We start from the raw sequence: 23,985 nt of genomic DNA on the forward strand, positions 1-23,985 counted from the left end.
GACCAGTCCATGCAGAGCCAGGTCCACGCACGTCACCCGGACCATTCCATCGGCAGCCAGGTCTACACACGTCACCCAGACCATACCATGGGCAGCCAGGTCCACGCACGTCACCCAGACCATACCATGGGCACCCAAGTCCACGCACATCGCCCAGACCATACCATGGGCAGCCAGGTCCACACAAGCCTCCCGGACAATACCATGGGCAGCCAGGTCCACACACGCCTCCCGGACCAATCGATGGGTAACCAGGTCCACAAACGCCTCCCGGACCATTCCATGGGCAGCCAGGTCCACGCACGTCGCTCGGACCATTCAATGGGCAACCAGGTCCACGCACGTTACCCAGACCATTCCAGGAGCAGCCAGGTCCACGCATGTCACCCGGACCAGTCCATGCGCAGCCAGGTCCTCGCACGTCACCCAGACCAGTCCAAGCAGAGCAAGGTCCATGCACGTCACCCGGACCAGTCCATGCGCAGCCAGGTCCACGCAAGTCACCCAGACCAGTCCAATGCGCAGAGCCAGGTCCACGCACGTCACCCAGACCAGTCCATGCAGAGCCAGGTCGACGCACGTCACCCGGACCGTTCCATGGGCAACCAGGTCTACACACGTCGCCCAGACCATACCATGGGCAGCCAAGACCACACACGTCGCCCAGACCATACCATGGGCAGCCAGGTCAACACAAGCCTCCCGGACCATACCATGGGCAGACAGGTCCACACACGCCTCCGGGACCAATCGATGGGTAACCAGGTCCACACACGCCTCCCGGACCATTCCATGGGCAGCCAGGTCCACGCACGTCGCTCGGACCATTCAATGGGCAACCAGGTCCACGCACGTCACCCAGACCAGTCCATGCGGAGCCAGGTCCACGCACGTCACGCAGACCAGTCCATGCGGAGCCAGGTCCACACACGTCACACAGACCTGTCCATGCGGAGCCAGGATAACGCACATCACCCGGACCATACCATGGGCAGCCAGGTCCACGCACGTCACCCAGACCAGTCCATGCGCAGCCAGGTCCACGCAAGTCACCAAGACCAGTCCATGCGCAGCCAGGTCCACGCACGTCACCCAGACCAGTCCATGCGCAGCCAGGTCCACGCACGTCACCCAGACCAGTCCATGCACAGCCAGGTCCACACACGTCACCCAGACCAGTCCATGCGCAGCCAGGTCCACGCACGTCACCCAGACCAGTCCATGCGCAGCCAGGTCTACGCACATCACCCGGACCAGTCCGTGCGCAGCCAGGTCCACGCACATCACCCGGACCAGTCCATGCGCAGCCAGGTCCACGCACATCACCCGGACCAGTCCATAAACAGCCAGGTCCACGCACGTCACCAAGACCAGTCCATGCGCAGCCAGGTCCACGCACGTCACCCGGACCAGTCCATGCGCAGCCAGGTCCACGCACGTCACCCGGACCAGTCCATGCGCAGCCAGGTCCACGCACATCACCCGGACCAGTCCATGCGCAGCCAGGTCCACGCACATCACCCGGACCAGTCCATGCACAGCCAGGTCCACGCACGTCACCAAGACCAGTCCATGCGCAGCCAGGTCCACGCAAGTCACCCAGACCAGTCCATGCGCAGCCAGGTCCACGCACATCACCCGGACCAGTCCATGCGCAGCCAGGTCCACTCACGTCACCAAGACCAGTCCATGCACAGCCAGGTCCACGCACGTCACCCAGACCAGTCCATGCACAGCCAGGTCCACACACGTCACCCAGACCAGTCCATGCACAGCCAGGTCCACGCACGTCACCCAGACCAGTCCATGCACAGCCAGGTCCACGCACGTCACCCAGACCAGTCCATGCGGAGCCAGGTCCACGCACGTCACCCAGACCAGTCCATGCGCAGCCAGGTCCACGCACGTCACCCAGACCAGTCCATGCACAGCCAGGTCCACGCACGTCACCCAGACCATTCCACGTGCAGCCAGGTCCACGCACGTCACCCGGACCAGTCCACGCGCAGCCAGGTCCACGCACGTCACCCAGACCAGTCCATGCAGAGCCAGGTCCACGCACGTCACCCGGACCATTCCATCGGCAGCCAGGTCTACACACGTCACCCAGACCATTCCATCGGCAGCCAGGTCTACACACGTCACCCAGACCATACCATGGGCAGCCAGGTCCACGCACGTCACCCAGACCATACCATGGGCAGCCAAGTCCACGCACGTCGCCCAGACCATACCATGGGCAGCCAGGTCCACACAAGCCTCCCGGACAATACCATGGGCAGCCAGGTCCACACACGCCTCCCGGACCAATCGATGGGTAACCAGGTCCACAAACGCCTCCCGGACCATTCCATGGGCAGCCAGGTCCACGCACGTCGCTCGGACCATTCAATGGGCAACCAGGTCCACGCACGTTACCCAGTCCAGTCCATGCGCAGCCAGGTCCACGCACGTCACCCAGACCAGTCCATGCGCATCCAGGTCCACGCACGTCACCCAGACCATTCCACGTGCAGCCAGGTCCACGCACGAGTCCCAGACCATTCCAGGAGCAGCCAGGTCCACGCATGTCACCCGGACCAGTCCATGCGCAGCCAGGTCCACGCACGTCACCCAGACCAGTCCAAGCAGAGCCAGGTCCATGCACGTCACCGAGACCAGTCCATGCAGAGCCAGGTCCACGCACGTCACCCAGACCAGTCCATGCAGAGCCAGGTCGACGCACGTCACCCGGACCATTCCATGGGCAACCAGGTCTACACACGTCGCCCAGACCATAGCATGGGCAGCCAAGTCCACACACGTCGCCCAGACCATACCATGGGCAGCCAGGTCCACACAAGCCTCCCGGACCATACCATGGGCAGACAGGTCCACACAAGCCTCCGGGACCAATCGATGGGTAACCAGGTCCACACACGCCTCCCGGACCATTCCATGGGCAGCCAGGTCCACGCACGTCGCTCGGACCATTCAATGGGCAACCAGGTCCACGCACGTCACCCAGACCAGTCCATGCGGAGCCAGGTCCACGCACGTCACGCAGACCAGTCCATGCGGAGCCAGGTCCACACACGTCACACAGACCTGTCCATGCGGAGCCAGGATAACGCACATCACCCGGACCATACCATGGGCAGCCAGGTCCACGCACGCCTCCTGGACCTTTCCATGCGGAGCCAGGTCCACGCACCTCACCCAGACCTTTCTATCTGGAGCCAGGTCCATGCACGTCACCCAGACTAGTCCATGCGGAGCCAGGTCCACGCACCTCACCCAGACCTTTCCATCTGGAGCCAGGTCCACGCACGTCACCCAGACCAGTCCATGCAGAGCCAGGTCCACGCACGTCACCCAGACCAGTCCATGCAGAGCCAGGTCCACGCACGTCACCCGGACCATTCCATCGGCAGCCAGGACTACACACGTCGCCCAGACCATACCATGGGCAGCCAAGTCCACGCACGTCGCCCAGACCATACCATGGACAGCCAGTTCCACACACGCCTCCTGGACCAATCGATGGGTAACCAGGTCCACACACGCCTCCCGGACCATTCCATGGGCAGCCAGGTCCACGCACGTCGCTCGGACCATTCAATGGGCAGCCAGGTCCACGCACATCACCCGGACCAGTCCATGCACAGCCAGGTCCACGCACATCACCCGGACCAGTCCATGCACAGCCAGGTCCACGCACGTCACCCAGACCAGTCCATGCACAGCCAGGTCCACGCAAGTCACCCAGACCAGTCCATGCGCAGCCAGGTCCACGCACATCACCCGGACCAGTCCATGCGCAGCCAGGTCCACGCACATCACCCGGACCAGTCCATGCGCAGCCAGGTCCACGCACATCACCCTGACCAGTCCATGCGCAGCCAGGTCCACGCACGTCACCCAGACCAGTCCATGCGCAGCCAGGTCCACGCACGTCACCCGGACCAGTCCATGCGCAGCCAGGTCCACGCAAGTCACCCAGACCAGTCCATGCGCAGCCAGGTCCACGCACATCACCCAGACCAGTCCATGCGCAGCCAGGTCCACGCACATCACCCGGACCAGTCCATGCACAGCCAGGTCCACACACGTCACCCGAACCAGTCAATGCGCAGCCAGGTCCACGCACGTCACCAAGACCAGTCCATGCACAGCCAGGTCCACGCACGTCACCCAGACCAGTCCATGCACAGCCAGGTCCACACACGTCACCCAGACCAGTCCATGCACAGCCAGGTCAACGCACGTCACCCAGACCAGTCCATGCACAGCCAGGTCCACGCACGTCACCCAGACCAGTCCATGCGGAGCCAGGTCCACGCACGTCACCCAGACCAGTCCATGCGCAGCCAGGTCCACGCACGTCACCCAGACCAGTCCATGCGGAGCCAGGTCCACGCACGTCACCCAGACCAGTCCATGCGCAGCCAGGTCCACGCACGTCACCCAGACCAGTCCATGCACAGCCAGGTCCACGCACGTCACCCGGACCATTCCACGTGCAGCCAGGTCCACGCAGGACTCCCAGACCATTCCACGTGCAGCCAGGTCCACGCATGTCACCCGGACCAGTCCACGCGCAGCCAGGTGCACGCACGTCACCCAGACAGGTCCACGCACGTCACCCAGACCAGTCCATGCAGAGCCAGGTCCACGCACGTCACCCGGACCATTCCATCGGCAGCCAGGTCTACACACGTCACCCAGACCATACCATGGGCAGCCAGGTCTACACACGTCGCCCAGACCATACCATGGGCAGCCAAGTCCACGCACGTCGCCCAGACCATACCATGGGCAGCCAGGTCCACACAAGCCTCCCGGACCATACCATGGGCAGCCAGGTGCACACACGCCTCCTGGACCAATCGGTGGGTAACCAGGTCCACACACCCCTCCCAGACCAGTCCATGTGGAGCCAGGTCCACGCACGTCACCCAGACCAGTCCATGCGCAGCCAAGTCCACGCACGTCACCCAGACCAGTCCATGCAGACCCAGGTCCACGCATGGCACCCGAACCAGTCCATGCACAGCCAGGTCCACGCACGTCACCCAGACCAGTCCATGCGGAGCCAGGTCCACAAACGTCACCCAGACCAGTCCATGCACAGCCAGGTCCACACACGTCACCCAGACCAGTCCATGCACAGCCAGGTCCACACATGTCACAGAGACCAGTCCATGCACAGCCAGGTCCACACATGTCACAGAGACCAGTCCATGCACAGCCAGGTCCATGCACAGCCAGGACCACGCACATCACCCGGACCATATCATGGGCAGCCAGGTCCACGCACGCCTCCTGGACCTTTCCATGCGGAGCCAGGTCCACGCACCTCACCCAGACCTTTCCATCTGGAGCCAGGTCCACGCACGTCACCCAGACCAGTCCATCCAGAGCCAGGTCCACACATGTCACAGAGACCAGTCCATGCACAGCCAGGTCCATGCACAGCCAGGTCCACGCACGTCACCCAGACCAGTCCATGCGGAGCCAGGTCCACGCACGTCACCCAGACCAGTCCATGCGCAGCCAGGTCCACGCACATCACCCGGACCAGTCCATGCGCAGCCAGGTCCACGCAAGTCACCCAGACCAGTCCATGCGCAGCCAGGTCCACGCACGTCACCCGGACCAGTCCATGCACAGCCAGGTCCACGCACATCACCCGGACCAGTCCATGCGCAGCCAGGTCCACGCAAGTCACCCAGACCAGTCCATGCGCAGCCAGGTCTACGCACATCACCCGGACCAGTCCATGCGCAGCCAGGTCCACGCAAGTCACCCAGACCAGTCCATGCGCAGCCAGGTCTATGCACATCACCCAGACCAGTCCATGCGCAGCCAGGTCCACGCAAGTCACCCAGACCAGTCCATGCGCAGCCAGGTCCACGCACGTCACCCAGACCAGTCCATGCACAGCCAGGTCCACGCACGTAACCCAGACCAGTCGATGCGGAGCCAGGTCCACGCACGTCACCCAGACCAGTCCATGCGCAGCCAGGTCCACGCACGTCACCCAGACCAGTCCATGCGCAGCCAGGTCCACGCAAGTCACCAAGACCAGTCCATGCGCAGCCAGGTCCACGCACGTCACCCAGACCAGTCCATGCGCAGCCAGGTCCACGCACGTCACCCAGACCAGTCCATGCACAGCCAGGTCCACACACGTCACCCAGACCAGTCCATGCGCAGCCAGGTCCACGCACGTCACCCAGACCAGTCCATGCGCAGCCAGGTCTACGCACATCACCCGGACCAGTCCGTGCGCAGCCAGGTCCACGCACATCACCCGGACCAGTCCATGCGCAGCCAGGTCCACGCACATCACCCGGACCAGTCCATGCACAGCCAGGTCCACGCACGTCACCAAGACCAGTCCATGCGCAGCCAGGTCCACGCACGTCACCCGGACCAGTCCATGCGCAGCCAGGTCCACGCACGTCACCCGGACCAGTCCATGCGCAGCCAGGTCCACGCACGTCACCCGGACCAGTCCATGCGCAGCCAGGTCCACGCACATCACCCGGACCAGTCCATGCGCAGCCAGGTCCACGCACATCACCCGGACCAGTCCATGCACAGCCAGGTCCACGCACGTCACCAAGACCAGTCCATGCGCAGCCAGGTCCACGCAAGTCACCCAGACCAGTCCATGCGCAGCCAGGTCCACGCACATCACCCGGACCAGTCCATGCGCAGCCAGGTCCACTCACGTCACCAAGACCAGTCCATGCACAGCCAGGTCCACGCACGTCACCCAGACCAGTCCATGCACAGCCAGGTCCACACACGTCACCCAGACCAGTCCATGCACAGCCAGGTCCACGCACGTCACCCAGACCAGTCCATGCACAGCCAGGTCCACGCACGTCACCCAGACCAGTCCATGCGGAGCCAGGTCCACGCACGTCACCCAGACCAGTCCATGCGCAGCCAGGTCCACGCACGTCACCCAGACCAGTCCATGCACAGCCAGGTCCAGGCACGTCACCCAGACCATTCCACGTGCAGCCAGGTCCACGCACGTCACCCGGACCAGTCCACGCGCAGCCAGGTCCACGCACGTCACCCAGACCAGTCCATGCAGAGCCAGGTCCACGCACGTCACCCGGACCATTCCATCGGCAGCCAGGTCTACACACGTCACCCAGACCATACCATGGGCAGCCAGGTCCACGCACGTCACCCAGACCATACCATGGGCAGCCAAGTCCACGCACGTCGCCCGGACCATACCATGGGCAGCCAGGTCCACACAAGCCTCCCGGACAATACCATGGGCAGCCAGGTCCACACACGCCTCCCGGACCAATCGATGGGTAACCAGGTCCACAAACGCCTCCCGGACCATTCCATGGGCAGCCAGGTCCACGCACGTCGCTCGGACCATTCAATGGGCAACCAGGTCCACGCACGTTACCCAGTCCAGTCCATGCGCAGCCAGGTCCACGCACGTCACCCAGACCAGTCCATGCGCATCCAGGTCCACGCACGTCACCCAGACCATTCCACGTGCAGCCAGGTCCACGCACGAGTCCCAGACCATTCCAGGAGCAGCCAGGTCCACGCATGTCACCCGGACCAGTCCATGCGCAGCCAGGTCCACGCACGTCACCCAGACCAGTCCAAGCAGAGCCAGGTCCATCCACGTCACCGAGACCAGTCCATGCAGAGCCAGGTCCACGCACGTCACCCAGACCAGTCCATGCAGAGCCAGGTCGACGCACGTCACCAGGACCGTTCCATGGGCAACCAGGTCTACACACGTCGCCCAGACCATACCATGGGCAGCCAAGTCCACACACGTCGCCCAGACCATACCATGGGCAGCCAGGTCCACACAAGCCTCCCGGACCATACCATGGGCAGACAGGTCCACACACGCCTCCGGGACCAATCGATGGGTAACCAGGTCCACACACGCCTCCCGGACCATTCCATGGGCAGCCAGGTCCACGCACGTCGCTCGGACCATTCAATGGGCAACCAGGTCCACGCACGTCACCCAGACCAGTCCATGCGGAGCCAGGTCCACGCACGTCACGCAGACCAGTCCATGCGGAGCCAGGTCCACACACGTCACACAGACCTGTCCATGCGGAGCCAGGATAACGCACATCACCCGGACCATACCATGGGCAGCCAGGTCCACGCACGTCACCCAGACCAGTCCATGCGCAGCCAGGTCCACGCAAGTCACCAAGACCAGTCCATGCGCAGCCAGGTCCACGCACGTCACCCAGACCAGTCCATGCGCAGCCAGGTCCACGCACGTCACCCAGACCAGTCCATGCGCAGCCAGGTCTACGCACATCACCCGGACCAGTCCGTGCGCAGCCAGGTCCACGCACATCACCCGGACCAGTCCATGCGCAGCCAGGTCCACGCACATCACCCGGACCAGTCCATGCACAGCCAGGTCCACGCACGTCACCAAGACCCGTCCATGCGCAGCCAGGTCCACGCACGTCACCCGGACCAGTCCATGCGCAGCCAGGTCCACGCACGTCACCCGGACCAGTCCATGCGCAGCCAGGTCCACGCACATCACCCGGACCAGTCCATGCGCAGCCAGGTCCACGCACATCACCCGGACCAGTCCATGAACAGCCAGGTCCACGCACGTCACCAAGACCAGTCCATGCGCAGCCAGGTCCACGCAAGTCACCCAGACCAGTCCATGCGCAGCCAGGTCCAGGCACATCACCCGGACCAGTCCATGCGCAGCCAGGTCCACGCACATCACCCGGACCAGTCCATGCGCAGCCAGGTCCACTCACGTCACCAAGACCAGTCCATGCACAGCCAGGTCCACGCACGTCACCCAGACCAGTCCATGCACAGCCAGGTCCACACACGTCACCCAGACCAGTCCATGCACAGCCAGGTCCACGCACGTCACCCAGACCAGTCCATGCACAGCCAGGTCCACGCACGTCACCCAGACCAGTCCATGCACAGCCAGGTCCACGCACGTCACCCAGACCAGTCCATGCGCAGCCAGGTCCACGCACGTCACCCAGACCAGTCCATGCACAGCCAGGTCCACGCACGTCACCCAGACCATTCCACGTGCAGCCAGGTCCACGCACGTCACCCGGACCAGTCCACGCGCAGCCAGGTCCACGCACGTCACCCAGACCAGTCCATGCAGAGCCAGGTCCACGCACGTCACCCGGACCATTCCATCGGCAGCCAGGTCTACACACGTCACCCAGACCATACCATGGGCAGCCAGGTCCACGCACGTCACCCAGACCATACCATGGGCAGCCAAGTCCACGCACGTCGCCCAGACCATACCATGGGCAGCCAGGTCCACACAAGCCTCCCGGACAATACCATGGGCAGCCAGGTCCACACACGCCTCCCGGACCAATCGATGGGTAACCAGGTCCACAAACGCCTCCCGGACCATTCCATGGGCAGCCAGGTCCACGCACGTCGCTCGGACCATTCAATGGGCAACCAGGTCCACGCACGTTACCCAGTCCAGTCCATGCGCAGCCAGGTCCACGCACGTCACCCAGACCAGTCCATGCGCATCCAGGTCCACGCACGTCACCCAGACCATTCCACGTGCAGCCAGGTCCACGCACGAGTCCCAGACCATTCCAGGAGCAGCCAGGTCCACGCATGTCACCCGGACCAGTCCATGCGCAGCCAGGTCCACGCACGTCACCCAGACCAGTCCAAGCAGAGCCAGGTCCATGCACGTCACCGAGACCAGTCCATGCAGAGCCAGGTCCACGCACGTCACCCAGACCAGTCCATGCAGAGCCAGGTCGACGCACGTCACCCGGACCATTCCATGGGCAACCAGGTCTACACACGTCGCCCAGACCATAGCATGGGCAGCCAAGTCCACACACGTCGCCCAGACCATACCATGGGCAGCCAGGTCCACACAAGCCTCCCGGACCATACCATGGGCAGACAGGTCCACACACGCCTCCGGGACCAATCGATGGGTAACCAGGTCCACACACGCCTCCCGGACCATTCCATGGGCAGCCAGGTCCACGCACGTCGCTCGGACCATTCAATGGGCAACCAGGTCCACGCACGTCACCCAGACCAGTCCATGCGGAGCCAGGTCCACGCACGTCACGCAGACCAGTCCATGCGGAGCCAGGTCCACACACGTCACACAGACCTGTCCATGCGGAGCCAGGATAACGCACATCACCCGGACCATACCATGGGCAGCCAGGTCCACGCACGCCTCCTGGACCTTTCCATGCGGAGCCAGGTCCACGCACCTCACCCAGACCTTTCTATCTGGAGCCAGGTCCATGCACGTCACCCAGACTAGTCCATGCGGAGCCAGGTCCACGCACCTCACCCAGACCTTTCCATCTGGAGCCAGGTCCACGCACGTCACCCAGACCAGTCCATGCAGAGCCAGGTCCACGCACGTCACCCAGACCAGTCCATGCAGAGCCAGGTCCACGCACGTCACCCGGACCATTCCATCGGCAGCCAGGACTACACACGTCGCCCAGACCATACCATGGGCAGCCAAGTCCACGCACGTCGCCCAGACCATACCATGGGCAGCCAGGTCCACACAAGCCTCCCGGACCATACCATGGGCAGCCAGTTCCACACACGCCTCCTGGACCAATCGATGGGTAACCAGGTCCACACACGCCTCCCGGACCATTCCATGGGCAGCCAGGTCCACGCACGTCGCTCGGACCATTCAATGGGCAGCCAGGTCCACGCACGTCACCCAGACCAGTCCATGCGGAGCCAGGTCCACACACGTCACACAGACCTGTCCATGCGGAGCCAGGACCACGCACGTCACCCAGACCAGTCCATGCACAGCCAGGTCCACACACGTCACCCAGACCAGTCCATGCACAGCCAGGTCCACGCACGTCACCCATACCAGTCCATGCACAGCCAGGTCCACGCACGTCACCCAGACCAGTCCATGCAGAGCCAGGTCCACGCACGTCACCCAGACCAGTCCATGCGCAGCCAGGTCCACACACGCCTCCCGGACCATTCCATGGGCAGCCAGGTCCACGCACGTCGCTCGGACCATTCAATGGGCAGCCAGGTCCACGCACGTCACCCAGACCAGTCCATGCGGAGCCAGGTCCTCGCACATCACCCGGACCAGTCCATGCGGAGCCAGGTCCACGCACGCCTCCTGGACCTTCCCATGCGGAGCCAGGTCCACGCACCTCACCCAGACCAGTCCATGCGGAGCCAGGTCCACGCACGTCACCCGGACCATACCATGGGCAGCCAGGTCCACGCACGCCTCCTGGACCTTTCCATGCGGAGCCAGGTTCATGCACCTCAACCAGACCTTTCCATCTGGAGCCAGGTCCACGCACGTCACCCAGACCAGTCCATGCGGAGCCAGGACCACGCACATCACCCGGACCATACCATGGGCAGCCAGGTCCACGCATGCCTCCTGGACCTTTCCATGCGGAGCCAGGTCCACGCACCTCACCCAGACCTTTCCATCTGGAGCCAGGTCCACGCACGTCACCCAGACCAGTCCATGCGGAGCCAGGTCCACGCACCTCACCCAGACCTTTCCATCTGGAGCCAGGTCCACGCACGTCACCCAGACCAGTCCATGCAGAGCCAGGTCCACGCACGTCACCCAGACCAGTCCATGCAGAGCCAGGTCCACGCACGTCACCCGGACCATTCCATCGGCAGCCAGGACTACACACGTCGCCCAGACCATACCATGGGCAGCCAAGTCCACGCACGTCGCCCAGACCATACCATGGGCAGCCAGGTCCACACAAGCCTCCCGGACCATACCATGGGCAGCCAGGTCCACACACGCCTCCTGGACCAATCGATGAGTAACCAGGTCCACACACGCCTCCCGGACCATTCCATGGGCAGCCAGGTCCACGCACGTCGCTCGGACCATTCAATGGGCAGCCAGGTCCACGCACGTCACCCAGACCAGTCCATGCGGAGCCAGGTCCACACACGTCACACAGACCTGTCCATGCGGAGCCAGGACCACGCACGTCACCCAGACCAGTCCATGCACAGCCAGGTCCACACACGTCACCCAGACCAGTCCATGCACAGCCAGGTCCACGCACAACCAGGTCCACGCACGTCACCCAGACCAGTCCATGCAGAGCTAGGTCCACACACGCCTCCCGGACCATTCCATGGGCAGCCAGGTCCACGCACGTCGCTCGGACCATTCAATGGGCAGCCAGGTCCACGCACGTCACCCAGACCAGTCCATGCGGAGCCAGGTCCTCGCACATCACCCGGACCAGTCCATGAGGAGCCAGGTCCACGCATGCCTCCTGGACTTTTCCATGCGGAGCCAGGTCCACGCACCTCACCCAGACCAGTCCATGCGGAGCCAGGTCCACGCACGTCACCCGGACCATACCATGGGCAGCCAGGTCCACGCACGCCTCCTGGACCTTTCCATGCGGAGCCAGGTCCACGCACCTCACCCAGACCTTTCCATCTGGAGCCAGGTCCACGCACGTCACCCAGACCAGTCCATGCGGAGCCAGGTCCACGCACCTCACCCAGACCTTTCCATCTGGAGCCAGGTCCACGCACGTCGCCCGGACCATACCATGGGCAGCCAGGTCCACTCACGTCGCCCGGACCATACCATGGGCAGCCAGGTCCACGCACGCCATTTGCACATAGCAGAATAATCTAATGCAACAGGTGCTGGGCAGGCAGAATTGCCTTACCTTCTCCCAGATGGGACAAAAGAAGAGAAAATGGATTCCAGCACATCCCCAATCCTGCAGGGGCATCACTCTGGCCCCCTGTAAGGGGCAGCGCTCCGGCCTCCTGCAGGGGGCAGCGCTCCGGCCTCCTGCAGGGGGCAGCGCTCCGGCCTCCTGCAGGGGGCAGCGCTCCGGCCTCCTGCAGGGGGCAGCGCTCCGGCCTCCTGCAGGGGGCAGCGCTCCGGCCTCCTGCAGGGGGCAGCGCTCCGGCCTCCTGCAGGGGGCAGCGCTCTGGCCTCCTGCAGGGGGCAGCGCTCTGGCCTCCTGCAGGGGGCAGCGCTCCGGCCTCCTGCAGGGGCATCAACACCGCTGCTTACTCAATCCCAGAAGAGGGGGGCTCAGCTGCAACAGGAGTAGCTGACAAAGGCCAGAATCAGACTCCCAGCCACTGGATATTGTCTCAGGCCTTCCCGGACTATCACATCCCCTGAAGGAGGGATCCGCCGGACCAGCGTTTGGAACCATCTTCAAAGCAGGAGAGACCACGTCCACCCCAAACCCCAACCTCTACAGCATGGCCACAACTGTCCATCAGCTGTTATCAAGAACAAGGTTTGCACCTGACGAGGCCGCTGGGAGCTTCTAGCAGAGGCGCCCCCGTCCAGGGGCACTGTGGGCGCTCTCTGTCAAACAACCTCCACAGGTGCCTAGTGGCATCAGGGTACCTGCAGCGGGGCCCCTGCCATGGCCCCCTGCCCCCCTCACCTGCAGCGGGGCCCCTGCCCCCCTCCCCTGCAGCGGAGCCCCTGTCATGGCCCCCTGCCCTCCCCCTCACCTGCAGTGGGGCCCCTGGCATGCCCCCCTGCCCTCCCCCCCCTCACCTGCAGTGGGGCCCCTGCCCCCCCTCCCCTGCAGCGGAGCCCCTGCCCCCCCTCCCCTGCAGCGGAGCCCCTGTCATGGCCCCCTGCCCTCCCCCTCACCTGCAGTGGGGCCCCTGGCATGCCCCCCTGCCCTCCCCCCCCTCACCTGCAGTGGGGCCCCTGCCATGGCCCCCTGCCCTCCCCCCTCGCCTACAGCGGGGCCCCTGCCCCCCCTCACCTGCAGCGGGGCCCCCGCCATGGCTCCGGTTCTTTCCACTTCCGGAAACTTTTCAAAACTTCGAACTTCCCGGGAAGAGAAACTGACGCATAAAAACAAGCACAAGCGCCGCCAAAAGAAGGCTGGGGCCGGCAAAACAGGAGTGAAACCAACCCCACCCACAACGATGAAGGCAGCTACACAAGTGAAGCAGAACTGAGAGCCAAAGACAGACAGGCTCCCTCCGAGAGAGAGGAATGAAGGGGCCCTCAGCAGCAACCCTGGAAGGATGAAGGGTGGGGGGGCGTCTAGTCTATGAGCAGCGAAGATTCACAGGGGCTTGTGTTTCTATATCTATAGCTGGGGTGACACCTCATAGCTCTCCTGTCAAGTCCTCCAGGTCCATCCGGGATATGGCTTTCCTTTAAATTCAGGGGCCTGTAGTCCTGTTTTATGGTTTATTTCTTTATTTATGCGTTTTTCTCTCGCGCGGACTTTACCCGAAGGTGTCAGAGCGCTTCACAGCAGGAACAGAACTGATACAAGAGAACATTACAAGAGAACAAATTACAAAAGCAAACGTTACATTACAGGAGGCAAACGTGACAATCTTGAGCCAACAAAATACAAGAGGAGCAAACGGTGCATCACAGGAGGAAAGAGTGACGTGTGCAGGTTACAAAAGAGTACAAAGTACAAATAGTGGTAAAATACTGCAATAAATGGAGGACACTCAAACACAAGAACAAACGTTACGTAGGCAATGGTGGCACTTGTGCAAGTATCGAAAGCAAACAAAAAGTAAGAGGAGCAAACAGTGTGTTACAAGAGAAAAGTGATGTGTGCAAGTTACAAAAGAGAACCAAACACAGGTAACAGGATAATACTGCAATAAATGGCGGACACTCAAACCCCAAGAATACACTGGGAAGGGGAACATCACTTACAACGCATTTTTTACAACGCACTACCATTACATCGCAACCATTACAACGCATACCATTACAACGCATTGCGCTGGGGGGCGCTCTAGGATAGAGAATATATTTAATTTACTATCCAACACCTTCCCTGCTATCCACGGGGACTGGAGTTGGAATAGTAAATTAAATAATTCACTATCCAGCGCCTAAAAGCATTATGCGTTGTAATGGACTGCGTGGTAAAAACCGCGTTGTAAAGGCATGCGATGTAAAAGCATGCGTTGTAGTGACACCAATCCCACTGGGAAGGCACTTCTGTAGTCATGGAGAATAGACATTTTCTATACTAAAAGGTCTTCCTTCAGATAATAGAGAGGGCATTAATTAATTGTGGAAGTGTCTTTGGAGGAGGAGAACTTTGAGGTCAGTTTTGAAGGCCTGGGAGGAGGTGGTGGTCCGGAGCTGTGGCGGAAGGGAGTTCCAGATTCTCACTGCATTGCCTGAAAAGGATTGGGCCATCGTTCTTTCCTTCTTGAAAGTGGGGGGTTCAAGCAGTAGATTTTCCGCGTTACGAGATGGTCTAGAGCCTCCAGAGAGTTTCAGTTTATTCGCCAGGTAGCGAGGAGAGGAGGAGTGCAAGGCTTTGTGAGTGATGCAGGCTGTCTTGTAGATGGATCTTGCCTCGATGGGAAGCCAGCGGAGGGTGGATAACATGGGTGTGATGTGATTGCTTCTTTTGTCCCCATAAATGAAACAAGCTGCTGAATGGAGAACAAATTTAAGGGGGGACAGGTGGGATTTGGGGAGACCAGTGAGAAGAGAATTGCAGTAGTCCAGTCTGGAGAGGACCAGCGATTGGACCAGGGTTTTAAGGTCTTGCTCCCGGAAGAAGCGACAAATCCCCCAAAGAAGGCGCAGTTGGTATCAGGCAGAGTTTGCAATTGAATTAATGTGGAAGAGTAGATTGAGTTTTGTGTCGAGTATGACACCAAGGGATTTTGCGCTGTCGACAATGATGGGTTTATTGTTCAGTAGATTCATCTGGTCCATCCATGATTGAACCGGAGGAGGAGAGAGTGAGGAGGAGAAGAGGAGGAATTCAGTTTTGGAGGGATTCAGAATCAGTTGATGAGTTGGCATCCAGTTTTGAATGGAGTCGAGATCGAGCTTAGAATGGAGAGATCGTGAGTGGAGGCGACCTTCAGGTAGATTTGAGTGTCGTCTGCGTAGAGATGATAGTGGATCCCGGATTTACTTAGGAGATTTCCCAGTGGTTCTAAATAGAGATTGAACAGTGTGGCTGTAAGTATAGAGCCTTGAGGAACACCTTGACCTACCGCCAAAGGAGATGAAAGACTATTCGCTATTTTGATCATTTGGGATCTATCAGAGAGGAAGGAAGAAATCCATTTAAGCACAATACCTTCCATGCCCATTCTCTGTTGAAGAGTGTTGAGGAGGGTGTTGTGATTGACAGTGTCAAAGGCTGCAGAAAGGTCGAGGAAAATCAGAAGACAAGACCCCCCAAATCGCGTATCCGCAGCGCGTCATCAATCACTTGCAGCAGGGCTGTTTCAGTGCTGCAGTTTTGGATGAAGCCGGACTAAAAATTGTCAAGAAGATCATTGTCCTTGATATGACGAAAGAGTTGTTTCCCTACAAATCTTTCTGTGATCTTCGCAAGAAAGGTTAGGTTAGTGATGGGGCGGAAGTTGTTGAGGTCATTCGCATCAGCAGTGGGTTTTTTAAGCAGAGGGGTGACCTGCCCAGTTTTGAAGGAGACAGGAAGGGAGCCTTGACAGAGGGAGAGGTTGACCAGAGTGGTCCAATAGGGAAGAGAATGGGTATAGAAGTCAATGGTAATGGCACTGGGGATAGGGTCAAGAGAATGGTTGGAGGGCTTTGTTGAGGATGCACTTGAGGAGGACATCTTCAGAGATGGGGTCGAAGTTCTGCCAAATGGCTAAGGATTTGCGCTCCTCTGGAGGGGTAGGATGAGCGACCTGATCCACAAGTGATTTCACTTTTTCATCAAAGAATATAGCAAAATCCGCAGCTTTCTTTGTTGAATTCTCCAGCTTGGAGGTTGGGGGAGAGCAGTTAGTATTCTTGATGAGATCAAAACGTTTTTTGGGTCTATTTTTGGCGGAGTCAAGGAGGGTTCTGAAGTGTGATGCTTTCCCAAGGAAGATGTGCTTGTGGTACTTGGATCTTGCTGAACGAAGCGTGGCCAAATTATCGGTGGAGGGCGCTTGTCTCCATTGTTTCTCCAGGAGTCTTAGGTGCTTCCTTTCTTCATAGAGGGATTTGTTGAACCAAGGTGCTGAGGGAATGGACCTTTTCTTTTTGCTTTGGAGAGGAGCAGCGTTATTGATTTTGTATTCAAGGACTAAGAGGCATTGGGAGGTGAGATCGTCAACATCTAGGTTCGGGTCTGGCCTTGGAAGTGACAGCAAGGCTGATTCACAGAGGGAAACGGTGTCAATATTTTTAGTGTCACAAAACCAGGAGGTAGCCCTCTTAGGTTGGCCAAGAGTTATAGAGTGTGCTAGGTGAAGAGAGAATGGGATGAGGAGGTGGTCAGACCAGTCTACGTGAATAGGGGTAGCGATAGAAAGCATGCCTGCTTTAGAAATAACAAGGTCCAGGATTGAGCCCTTAGAGTGTGTTGGATAAGATCGTTTGTAGAGAGGAAGGTGGCCAGCAAGTTTGCGGAAGAGTCTTGCACGGAGCCCCAGTGGAGGTTGAAGTCACCCACGAAGGTTTGATTGTCACTTTGCGAGTATTGGTCGCTGATGAAGTCAGTGAGTTCCTCCATAAATGAAGGGCCCCTGCCAGGTGGGCAGTAAATGACATGGAATCTGAAGGGTGAGCGGTGGAGTAGTTGAAGCACAAGAGATAGACATTCAAAAGTGCGGAAGGCGCTGATGGGAGAAGCCTTAAGTTGAAGGGAGTTTCTAAGGATGACTGCAACACCTCCCCCAACTTTGATAGGTCTGTCATTTCTAACAATAGAATAGCCTGTGGGTAATAGGAGATCAAACATAGAGTGAGAGGTATCGTTGAACCAGGTCTCTGTGAGGAAGAACAAGTCAATATTGTGATCGGTGATGGTATCAGAGACTTCGAGTTTGTGTTTTATTGCAGATCTGCAGTTGTGGAGCAGACAGCGCAGCTCTGCCGAGAATGTTTTGGTGACTGTGGCAATTGGGCTAAGAAGGGTGATAGGGATATTGCACCTATACGGGGGTGCACGGGAGGGTTTAGGTGGATGCTTGGTTCTGACAGAAGAGATGGTCGGAATAGTGTAGATAGTTGGGTTACTCGGAGATGCAAGTTAAAGAAGGGTGGCGTTCGAGGGCTTGTGTGAGTGAACGATGGTTGCAGACGACCGGTTATGCTTGGCTATGATGCGGTGAGGGGGCGAGGTGCATCTTGTGGGAAGGTGAGAGTTTTCCAAAGGAGTGGAGGTGAATGGGAAAGTGGAAATCTTGGAGCTTAAAAGTGAAATGGAAGCTACAAGTTGGGAGATGGAGGTGATAAGAGAGCCTAGCTTATTTTCAAGAGAGTGTAGGGCAGAGCACGGGAGGTTGGGTGTCTCAATGGTAAAAGGAGGGGGTGAAATTGGTGGTGGAAGGCAGGAAGAGATGGGGGACAGGAGGAGAGTTGAGGTATAGGGTTCATAGGTGGGGAAAGGTGGAGGTTGAGAGCGGGGGTTGGTGTATCAGAGGTGAGGGGGGAGTTGTCTTTGTTGGCGTTGCACGAAGGAAAGGAATTAAGGACATATTTAGGGGGAGATGGGTGCGGATCAAGACGGTGGGGAGGAGGGAGGGGGGGGACAGTGAGGAGTCATAGGAGTGTAGGAGGTTTGGGGGGAAAAGAGGGGAGGTGGTTGGAGAGGTCCTGTTGGTTAGGAGAGGTGGCTGTGAGGGAACGGGCATTTGGCAGAGTGAGGGGGTTTGGGAGAAGGGGAAGTTGAAGAAAGGAAGTGGTTCTGCTGGGCCCGATGGGGAGAGATGGAAAGGGTTACCAAGGGGGGAAAGGGGGTAGCACAGCATTGCTGGAGGAGTGGGGGGAAGGAGAGGGATGCAATGGGATTGTGGAGAAATCGGGGTAAGAAGCGAGGGGAGGAGGGGGTAGAGAAGAGGGGGAGAGGGAGGAAGGAGGGGAGCATAGGGAAAGTTAACTGGGGGAGAGGGTTGGAGGAGAGGTGGACTAAAAAAGGGAGAAACAGGTAGGAATAGGGGGAGGAGATGAGATTGGAGTACCGGGACGGTGCAGATTGGACGAGGAGCGTATTAGCTAGTGGTAAGGCTGACGTGATGAAGGGGGGGCATACTGTGAAGTGAGAGGAAAGGGAGAGGAGGGCACAAGGGAGGGGGATGGAAGAGGGCCGACCTGTGCCTCCTGAGGGTGCAGCCTATTGGAGTGTAGGAGGGTCAGAGGAGGAGAAAAGGAGTAATGGGTGGAGTTAGATGGAGAGTCAGGGGAAAACCTTGTCGCAGAGGAGGGGAGTAGGGAGGGGAAGAGGTGGTCAAAGAGAGAGAGACAGGTGTCTTTACCTTGGATCATGACAGTACCGTTGTTATGGATTGAGATGGTGAGGGAGCCGTTGAAATACGTAGAGGGGGAAATCTTTAGTTGTTTCCCATGAGGGATGGAGGAGGTGACGTTAAGGGAATTATATAAGCTGAAGGACCAAGAGGGGGTGTCGTGAGTGAAGAAAATGAAATCGTTTTTGCGCCTCCCTAAACAACCATTGTAAAATTGGTCAACAAAAAGGGTATCAGGGAAACGTTCCCTAGTGTTATGCTTCAATCGTTTTACTGAAGTTTTAGTCTGGCCGGGAGGATAAATGATTTTGTAGCAGTTAATTCCAGCCGTAACTTGAGTGGGGGCCATGTTGGGAAAATGAGGAGAAGGAGTGCGGGGGGATAAGAGAAGGGTGTTACTAGGAAGGCGGTGGTGAGGAGAAGTAAAAGGACATAAAGAGGGCACATATTCCAGACGTCGGGTGAAGATAACAGAACTAATAAGCCGTCCGGGAAGAGAGGTGGGTATTTGTTGGGTCCTTCATATAGGTATACATGATGCCACCTGGCACAAGATAATATTTACAAGGGAAATGTTTACATATGATAGGACCAACTGGATCACTGTCAAAACCATCACAAAGCACAATTAGTCAAAGTAAAATAAAACAGATCACAAACGAACACCCAGTGACCACTGGTGATCACTGTACTTAGCATCAGCCTGTAACAGAAGCACATTCGGCACCAACCGCATTGTACGCCCATAATCTCAACAGACTACTATTGGACCCTAATCTCCTGAGAATCACTAACATTAGGGGCAAAAAGCATAGGGTGGAATAAAATCTGACTAGCAAAATCAAAATATGCACGACAGCCTCGTCATCATAAGGCCACCTTTAGAGGTGCTCAGAACATCAACAAGACTACAAGTCCCACAATTCAAAGAAGAAACCTGGACCGGAGCAGCACACCATGCATTGGCCTGGATGGGTTGGTAAGAGCAGGGGACACATGCCTCAGTCAGGGGACACATCCTTCAGTCAGGTGCAGTGACGGACACCGAATGGTGGGTCTCAGACCAGGGGACACATCCCTCAGGCAGGGGACAAATCCCTCAGGCAGGGGACACATCCCGCAGTCACGTGCAGTGACGGACACCAAGTGGTAGGTCTCAGACTAGGGGACACATCCCTCAGTCAGGTGCAGTGACGGACACCAAGTGGTAGGTCTCAGACTAGGGGACACACCCTCAGTCAGGTGCAGTGACGGACACCGAGTGGTGGGTCTCAGAACAGGGGACACATCCCTGTCAGGTGCAATGACGGACACCGAGTAGTGGGTCTCAGACCAGGGGCCACATCCCTCAGTCAGGTGCAGTGACGGACACTGAGTGGTGGTCTCAGACTAGGGGACACATCCCTCAGGTAGGTACAGTGACGGACACCGAGTGGTGGTCTCAGACTAGGGGACACATCCCTAAGTCAGGTGCAGTGACGGACACTGAGTGGTGGCTCTCAGACTCGGGGACACATCCCTAAGTCAGGTGCAGTGACGGACACCGAGTGGTGGCTCTCAGACTAGGGGACACATCCCTCAGTCAGGTGCAGTGATGGACACTGAGTGGAGGGTCTTAGACCAGGGGACAAATCCCTCATTCAGGTGCAGTGACGGACTCCGAGTGGTGGCCCTCAGACCAGGGGACACATCCCTCAGTCAGGTGCAGTGACGGACACCGGGTGGAGGGTCTCAGACTGGGCCCACATCCCTCAGTCAGGTGCAGTGACGGACTCCGAGTGGTGGTCTCAGACCAGGGGACACACCCCTCAGTTAGGTGCAGTGACGGGCACCGAGTGGTGGGTCTCAGACCGGGGGACACATCCCTCAGTCAGGTGCAGTGACGGACACCGAGTGGTGGGTCTCAGACCGGGGGACACATCCCTCAGTCAGGTGCAGTGACGGACACCGGGTGGAGGGTCTCGTCCAGGCCCACATCCCTCAGTCAGGTGCAGTGACGGACACTGAGTGGAGGGTCTTAGACCAGGGGACAAATCCCTCATTCAGGTGCAGTGACGGACTCCGAGTGGTGGCCCTCAGACCAGGGGACACATCCCTCAGTCAGGTGCAGTGACGGACACCGGGTGGAGGGTCTCAGACCGGGCCAACATCCCTCAGTCAGGTGCAGTGACGGACTCCGAGTGGTGGTCTCACAACAGGGGACACACCCCTCAGTTAGGTGCAGTGACGGGCACCGAGTGGTGGGTCTCAGACCGGGGGACACATCCCTCAGTCAGGTGCAGTGACGGACACCGAGTGGTGAGTCTCAGACCGGGGGACACATCCCTCAGTCAGGTGCAGTGAAGGACACCGGGTGGAGGGTCTCAGACCAGGCCCACATCCCTCAGTTAGGTGCAGTGACGGACACCGAGTGGTGGGTCTCAGACCGGGGGACACATCCCTCAGTCAGGTGCTGAAATGCCAGAAACCGGTCCCCGGTAGCTTGTCTCCTTTCTGGTGAAGAATTGGCTTGGTAGTTTAGTCTGCCCTGTTCCCATGATGCACTGGGCCAGGGACAGACTGATTTGCATATAGCCAGGTTCTGAGCTGGGTTGGTGCAGTGAGATAAATAACGGTGATGGATCAAGCCCTGATCTTTGGACTGGGTAAGAGTGGTCTGCTTAATTCAGACACTCTGTTCATCACCACCCCCTTTTCTGAATCGATTTTGGCCACTATAGGTGTGGCAGGGTATACTCAGACATGAGTCCCTTTCTCACTGCACCATCAGGATTCAAGCAAGCCGGGCCGAAGACGGCTGAAATGCCAGAAACCGGTCCCCGGTAGCTTGTCTCCTTTCTGGTGAAGAATTGGCTTGGTAGTTTAGTCTGCCCTGTTCCCATGATGCACTGGGCCAGGGACAGACTGATTTGCATATAGCCAGGTTCTGAGCTGGGTTGGTGCAGTGAGATAAATAACGGTGATGGATCAAGCCCTGATCTTTGGACTGGGTAAGAGTGGTCTGCTTAATTCAGACACTCTGTTCATAACCACCCCCTTTTCTGAATCGATTTTGGCCACTATAGGTGTGGCAGGGTATACTCAGACATGAGTCCCTTTCTCACTGCACCATCAGGATTCAAGCAAGCCGGGCCGAAGACGGCTGAAATGCCAGAAACCGGTCCCCGGTAGCTTGTCTCCTTTCTGGTGAAGAATTGGCTTGGTAGTTTAGTCTGCCCTGTTCCCATGATGCACTGGGCCAGGGACAGACTGATTTGCATATAGCCAGGTTCTGAGCTGGGTTGGTGCAGTGAGATAAATAACGGTGATGGATCAAGCCCTGATCTTTGGACTGGGTAAGAGTGGTCTGCTTAATTCAGACACTCTGTTCATCACCACCCCCTTTTCTGAATCGATTTTGGCCACTATAGGTGTGGCAGGGTATACTCAGACATGAGTCCCTTTCTCACTGCACCATCAGGATTCAAGCAAGCCGGGCCGAAGACGGCTGAAATGCCAGAAACCGGTCCCCGGTAGCTTGTCTCCTTTCTGGTGAAGAATTGGCTTGGTAGTTTAGTCTGCCCTGTTCCCATGATGCACTGGGCCAGGGACAGACTGATTTGCATATAGCCAGGTTCTGAGCTGGGTTGGTGCAGTGAGATAAATAACGGTGATGGATCAAGCCCTGATCTTTGGACTGGGTAAGAGTGGTCTGCTTAATTCAGACACTCTGTTCATCACCACCCCCTTTTCTGAATCGATTTTGGCCACTATAGGTGTGGCAGGGTATACTCAGACATGAGTCCCTTTCTCACTGCACCATCAGGATTCAAGCAAGCCGGGCCGAAGACGGCTGAAATGCCAGAAACCGGTCCCCGGTAGCTTGTCTCCTTTCTGGTGAAGAATTGGCTTGGTAGTTTAGTCTGCCCTGTTCCCATGATGCACTGGGCCAGGGACAGACTGATTTGCATATAGCCAGGTTCTGAGCTGGGTTGGTGCAGTGAGATAAATAACGGTGATGGATCAAGCCCTGATCTTTGGACTGGGTAAGAGTGGTCTGCTTAATTCAGACACTCTGTTCATCACCACCCCCTTTTCTGAATCGATTTTGGCCACTATAGGTGTGGCAGGGTATACTCAGACATGAGTCCCTTTCTCACTGCACCATCAGGATTCAAGCAAGCCGGGCCGAAGACGGCTGAAATGCCAGAAACCGGTCCCCGGTAGCTTGTCTCCTTTCTGGTGAAGAATTGGCTTGGTAGTTTAGTCTGCCCTGTTCCCATGATGCACTGGGCCAGGGACAGACTGATTTGCATATAGCCAGGTTCTGAGCTGGGTTGGTGCAGTGAGATAAATAACGGTGATGGATCAAGCCCTGATCTTTGGACTGGGTAAGAGTGGTCTGCTTAATTCAGACACTCTGTTCATCACCACCCCCTTTTCTGAATCGATTTTGGCCACTATAGGTGTGGCAGGGTATACTCAGACATGAGTCCCTTTCTCACTGCACCATCAGGATTCAAGCAAGCCGGGCCGAAGACGGCTGAAATGCCAGAAACCGGTCCCCGGTAGCTTGTCTCCTTTCTGGTGAAGAATTGGCTTGGTAGTTTAGTCTGCCCTGTTCCCATGATGCACTGGGCCAGGGACAGACTGATTTGCATATAGCCAGGTTCTGAGCTGGGTTGGTGCAGTGAGATAAATAACGGTGATGGATCAAGCCCTGATCTTTGGACTGGGTAAGAGTGGTCT

General features: G+C 58.4%; 1 protein-coding gene across 1 annotated transcript in view; it reads right to left on the reverse strand.

The window, feature by feature from the left end:
• PKN3 (protein kinase N3) overlaps window positions 1-13,878 on the reverse strand; it is a 314,322-nt gene extending 300,444 nt beyond the window's left edge. Inside the window, exon 1 of the mRNA XM_086920604.1 lies at window positions 13,803-13,878. Coding sequence (XP_086776730.1) covers window positions 13,803-13,823 — 21 coding nt within the window. The 5' untranslated portion in view covers window positions 13,824-13,878. The remainder of the gene's footprint in view (window positions 1-13,802) is intronic.
• Window positions 13,879-23,985: the final 10,107 nt, after the last annotated feature.

Source organism: Lissotriton vulgaris, chromosome 5 (genome assembly GCF_964263255.1).
Source record: "Lissotriton vulgaris chromosome 5, aLisVul1.2, whole genome shotgun sequence".
Lineage (NCBI taxonomy): Eukaryota > Metazoa > Chordata > Amphibia > Caudata > Salamandridae > Lissotriton > Lissotriton vulgaris.